General features: G+C 43.5%; 1 protein-coding gene across 1 annotated transcript; it reads left to right on the forward strand.

The window, feature by feature from the left end:
- The first annotated feature begins 291 nt into the window (after positions 1–291).
- Positions 292–1,227, forward strand: LOC149862642 (olfactory receptor 5BS1-like). The gene has a single exon (XM_090053477.1). It carries the CDS (start codon positions 292–294, stop codon positions 1,225–1,227), a length of 936 nt encoding a protein of 311 aa, XP_089909603.1.
- The last annotated feature ends 5,243 nt before the right edge of the window (positions 1,228–6,470 follow it).

A 6,470-nucleotide genomic window follows, 5' to 3' on the forward strand; every position in this document is an offset into this window, starting at 1 on the left:
AAATTTTACTTGTCTTTAATATAAAGTAGTTTAACAAGAACACGGAAGACAAAAATAACGACAAAAATCTGAGAAAGCTGATTTTTTTCCACCAGCAATGATAGTTTCCTCATCCAAAAAGTCAAGTTTTCATTGCACAATGTTTAGAAACACTGAAGTTTAGTCTGAATGACAACATTCTCTAAATAGATATTTCCTTATCCATAAATGTAGAAGTATCCCTTCTTTGTGGTAATGGTTTTATTTATTTATTCATTCATTTCTTCTTCCAGGTAAAAAAATTGGTGAAAAATGGCCACAGGCAACAAAACGACTGTCAGCTATTTTGTCCTCTCAGGTGTTTCCAGTGACCCACAGCTCCATCCTTTCCTTTTTGTGCTATTTCTAGTTATATACCTATTAACTGTGGTGGGGAATGGGGCAATCATGGGAATAATAAGAGCAGATGTTCATCTTCACAGCCCCATGTATTTTTTCCTATTCCATTTATCCTACCTGGACATTTGCTTTTCTTCAGTCACTGTCCCAAAGATGCTACAGAATTTCTTGGCAGAGAAGAAAACCATTTCTTTCCATGGATGCATTGCCCAAATGAGCTTTATTCTTCTGGTGGGCTGTGCAGAAGTTTTCATGCTATCAGCTATGGCCTATGATCGATACACTGCCATATGCAACCCACTGCATTATGGGATGACCATGAATAAGCAAGGCTGCATAAGACTGGTAGCAGGTGCATGGCTGATCGGTATATTTTATTCACTGGCTAACAGTGTTCCCATATTACATTTACATTTCTGTGGGCCCAAGGAAGTGAACAGTTTCAGTTGTGAACTCCCATCTCTACTAGAAGTGTCCTGTACAGAAACTTTCATGATTAAGATGACAAATCTCACTTCATCTATGTTTTCAGGTTTGGCTTCTTTATCCATCACCCTTGTATCTTACATCTGCATCATCTCCACCATCCTGAGGATACACTCTGCTGAGGGTAGACGTAAAGCCTTCTCTACCTGCAGCTCCCACCTCACTGTGGTCGTTCTGTTTTATGGAGCTGGTTTGTTTCGATATCTGAGACCCAGTTTGGCATCTTCGGTGGTTCTTGACAGAGTCTTCTCCATCCAGTACAGTATCTTAACTCCCATGTTAAATCCTATCATCTACAGCCTGAGGAACAGGGAGGTAAAGGCAGCTCTGGGGAATATCCTGGGAAAAATTCAAAGCAGTTGAATGTATTTGAACAGCTTGCCAGTCCAGGGCTGCTGTGACCAGGCTTAATGTTCTGTGGAGTGGCTGGCTTGGCGACAAGTTGCTCTAGCACCAGCTAGTCAGCAGGCAGTCCCAGCACTGAAACACCCTCATGCCCCAAACAGCTTGTTAGCATCTACATGTGTCCTGGTGCATACGAAAAACACTCCCCAGCAGGGTAGGACTTTTATTTATAAGTTCTACCTTGCAGTGGAATTTATTACATGTGTACACTTTAATAGAAGCTCACACATAGATGGTGAGACCTTTACTGCTCAGTTAATAAGTCAATTGTGCAGTAAGCACTAGGCCTGTGTGAAGTGGCTAGTATTCACTTTGGATTCAGCTGATTCAGGGGGCAGTGATTTGAATGGAGATTCAAATCACTGCCCCAGTTTGATTCAGCTGAATCTTATTTGGAGATTTGGCAGTAGCCAAATCTCTGAATCTCTGAATTAGCCAGGACAGGCCCATCCCCCACCCCTCTCCCAGCCTAGCTCTGACTGCCCCAGCTCCTGGCACTTATTAAAAAATAAAAAGCCCCTGCACACCGGGTGCTGCCAGGCAGGGAGCAGTCCCTGCTGCTCCCTGTCCCAGTTGCTAGTGGAGAGATTGGGATTGAAAGTATGGTTGGGGGTAGAAAGGTAAGAAAGGTTCATTGACTTAACAAAAATATGACTACACGTAGTATAGTAAGACAGATAATGACAGACAATAACAATATGTGTCGGCAACTTATCAGTCCCTTCTGATGCTTTATGTACGAAAAGTTTCTCTTTCCACAAAACTCAGCGAAGTCAGGCATTCCTGATCAGCGCTGTCTGAGAGGTACCGGGAAGGACCCTGGTATTCAGTTTTTGGGTTCCTTGAGATCCATGGGCCCACTGATCCAGGTTAACAGCTAATTAATCCATTTTACAGAGCTGTATCTTCCTTCTGAATGATTTATGGATGTTTCAGCCAATTTATAACTTCTGAACTGTGCTTATAAGTTACAGCCATTCAGAGTCTTTTCACTCCAACTGTCCTTAGACTGACCAAAAGCAGTACAAACCTTGCATTCTTTTTATAAGGTTAATTTTAACTATGCCACAGGGCTTTACTACTTCAAGGCTTTACTAAAGTTATTAGGCCTTACTTTATATAAGGCTTTACTACATCTTAAACTTTAATTAGGCTCTTAGCAACAACGTATAGCTTAATATTTAAATAAATGAGAGAAAAACACTTGGTCTAATCTTTATAGAGCCGTCAGCAAGCACCTTTATCACACAGGCATATTTTTCAGCTCTTACACTCTACCTTTTGCTTGCTGAAGCAATATGATAGTTGCACTTAAGTTGCTAAAACTACATATGCTACATCAGGGAATGGGGAGGGATCTTAACCTGTGACCTCCACCAGGGTGAGGAGTTATACATGGGCGGTGTTGGGGCCTCCCGTGGGGGAACAGCCAGAGATAATACTGAACACTTTGTTCTCTCATAGATCATATTTATCTTTTCCTCCTTGGGAGCCTTTAAACATGCTTCACCTCACAGAGAGTTCATACTGTCACTTCTGGGGACAATGCTGTACCAGGTGGATGAAACAGCACTGCCCTGGCAGAATCATAGCACTAATTTGCTTTAGGAACTTTACTAGTATAAAAGGATGGGGATAAGTGGTGGAGACTTGCAGCCTCCTTCTAGTTGTATTAAAGTGGGTACTATTCTACCAGGCCTCTGTACAGGTATGATTTACAAACCATGTAATAAATTTGTTCCACCCTGCTGTGCACCCTCCCACCTGGTGGGTTTCATACCATCACTGGAGAGTGTTGTCAGCCATAGGAGTGGGAGAAGACAGATTCTCCCATAAATGCAGTGGCCTGAGAGGCTGAACAGATGCAGAATGCATAATTGGGGGAACAGACGCAGGGGCATTGAGCTCAATGGGGTTTCCCTCAAGAAGTATGTAACAACAAACCCCAAAATGAGCAGACCTACAACAATTACCTCCTTTTCCACAGTTAGCCACTCCAGCCCTTAGGTAGGGAATGTACCCAAGATAATAACTGGTGCCACAGGTGCACTGACAGTTACCACCTTGCCAGTCTACTGTTTTGTTTTTTTACTTAAAGACCAGAACTTTACTTGCTCTGGGGTGCCAGGTTTCTTCTAGTATGGATACTGTGGCTGGACCATGTGAAGGTTATCTGAGCGCATTTCCAGGGGATGCTCTTCAGGGTCAGGCCACTCTTCAAGGTCATTAGGAGCAATTTCATTAATGTCTGGGTAATAAGAAAGATAGTAGACATGCCCTACCCAGGAAACACAATAAGGCATTAATAAAAAGAGTACAGTTATAACAGTCCACCATTTTATGGTGCCAGTCAATTCAGACCAGTGACAGAGCAGGACTCGTCTTCTGTGGCAGGATTAATTAGGAATGGTTATGGCTGCATTTCTGGACAGATCCAATCTGTAGGAACAAGACAACAAAGAGCTTGGCTCCTGTTAGATGAATCTGACTGAAATACCTGCTATGTATTTTGCTAATAGTGTCCCCTCCCATTTATCTCCCTGAGGATGCTTCACTACCACCCAATCTCCTGCTTGGAGCTTTCCTGGGTCACCACCCCTAGGTCACTCCATTGCTGGCTCACGGGGACCACCCAACCTAAAGGCCTACTGCATAGGGCTACCTCCTGGATGGAGTTGGTTATTGGCGTAATTGAAACCTTGATCCAGGTGCAAGTCCCAGTCTTTAAGAGCATGGGCAGCGGCCAACCACAAATTGCATTTGAGGATGCTGTTGGCTTGCTCTACCAATCCATTAGACTGCGGATGGTATGGGATGTGATATGTCCATAACATGCCATGTTTCATGGTCCAGTTATATACAAGATGATTGCGAATGTGAGGGCTATTATTGCTCTGTAGTTCTATAGGTGGTGGATACACAGTGAGCAAAGTTTCCAGTGCTGCATAAGTGTCCTGGGCTGTAGCTCTCACTGAGGCATGGGCGAACATTATTCCTGTGTCGACATCTATAGCTACAAACACGTACTGTCACTTCTGGGAAGTCTGCGGGAGGGGGCCTATGAAATAACATTGCCATACCTGCCACACTATCCTTTTTTCATGTGATGACAGTGGGACAGTCAGGCAGGGTTTTAGCTGCATTTTGATCTCGCGTGAGGTGATGCATGCATTAACTATTTTTTGTGCTTTTTTTTTAGTTACATGAATGCCCCAAGACATGGCCAAGCAGGCGGTTCCATCATGCCCAGGGTGCCCATTTTGTCGATATAGCCATTCCAAGGCTTGTTCTCCAGATGTACAGTGGGAGGAGGAATTGGGCAGTGATGGACTTGCTGCTTTACTTTTTTCTTTAACATACAAGGTTTCAGCACCCTCTTTTTTTGTTAGCTGATGAAGTTGCCTATTCCACTTTGCCTCCGGGCCTTCTTCTGCCTTATTCCTATGTGCTGTACTTACATGTCAGATGTATAGAGGAAGCTCATCTTGGGTTAACTTGCATAAGGTCTCCCATTTCTCATGGCTCTAAATGTTTTGTCCTTGTCTTTTAAATTTTTCTTTGTTCTATAGGGGTAGCTATTTAGTACATCCTTCTACTACCATCCAGGAGTTGCTATAAATAAAAATGGGCTTTACAGGATGCGGACCTTTTACTAATTCCCACACAGCCATGCTGAGCACTGCTTGGAGCTCAGCATACTGTGTGCTTTTCCCGAGGCCTTGTAATATTACTTGCTTGCCATCTTGAATCCTCAAGGAGGCTGCTCTCCAGACATGACGTTGAGCAGACCCATCTGTAAACCAGACTTCAGCATTGGCTGAGGTCTCCACTTCAGGTGAAAAAGGAGGTGCTTCTTTGATGGGTGAAGGTTCACTGAAGCTTGTTTGATCAGGATAAACATTAAGCATACTTTCTGTGACTCTTAACTACTGCAGGGTGTCTCTTTGAGGTTACTCATTGGACCTGGCTTAAAATGTAATAAATTTACCTTTGAACTATGGTGACTTGTGCTGTATCCTAGGTGGTAGCTGGCGGTCTGACAGAACCATTATGAGAATAGGTATCAGAGTAGTCATAACTGTGGGTAATTCTCCTCTCAGTGCTTCTGTGGCTTCCAGGGCCACTGTTGCTCTTAAAGCACAACATCTGTTCTAAGAGAGTGTACCTGGCTTCTGCCCCTCTCCAGCCTTGGCTCCAGAATCCAAGGGGTTTTTCTTCTGCTTCCAAGGACTCTTTCTGCCACAGGCTCTAGTGTGGTCCTCCTTCTGAGACACCTATATGGAGCCAAAGCTCTCCTTTGGGATGTCATTCTGCTAGAGAGGCATGAACAGTTATCGCTTCTTTCAGGGCTTGTAAGGCATATTTATGCTTAGGACCCCATTCCCATGTAGTCCTCTTCTTACATAAGTTATACAAGGGACAAGCTTATACACTAAACTCAGAAGCATGTATACACCAAATATTGAGTGCTCCCAATTGGGCTTGCAGTTCTTTTACATTAGTGGCAATCGGGGTCTCTACTATATTTTGCAGCTCTTTAGTTGCTGTTGTGGGCCCCCCATTCTGCCATTTTATTTCTAGAAATTTACACTGGGGCCCTACTTCTTGGATTTTCCATTTAGACAGCGTGAATCTGAAAGTAAATACTTTTTTATTTTAATGATTTAAAGGCTTGGTGGCAGCCGCTGTGTCTTAACTGCCTACTATGATGTTATCTGTATATTGCCACATGTGTACATCAGGGTACTTTTTTTGGATTTCATGAACTATTATAGCTATTGTATTGACTATTTCATGAACTATTGTAGTGACTCTCATGGATGGGAATGGCAAAAAACGTGTCTTTGATATTAATGGATCCCATCCAGTCATGCTCATAACACCAGATGCTTTCTGTTAAGGCAGGTAGTGACAGGATGTCAGCCGTCACTACCAGCCTTAACAGAAAGCATCTGGTGTTATGCGCATGCATGGATGGGATCTGGCAGCCGTCAAGGGGTATTAGCATTCAAAGCTCAAAAGTTAATAGTTAGCTGCCGCCCTCCATTTGGCTTACATGCTGGCCACGCTGCATTGTTATACGGAGAGGGGGTTTGGATAATAGTCCCATCTTCTAACTGCTGGAAGATAATACACTGGACAGGCTGTGTGGCCTTGGTGGGAGTTTGATACTGGGGTCAGTGTACTTCTTTCAGGGAGGC

The sequence above is a fragment of the Crocodylus siamensis genome, chromosome 6, assembly GCF_052110815.1.
Source record: "Crocodylus siamensis isolate JL-2025a chromosome 6, ASM5211081v1, whole genome shotgun sequence".
Taxonomy (NCBI): Eukaryota; Metazoa; Chordata; order Crocodylia; family Crocodylidae; genus Crocodylus; species Crocodylus siamensis.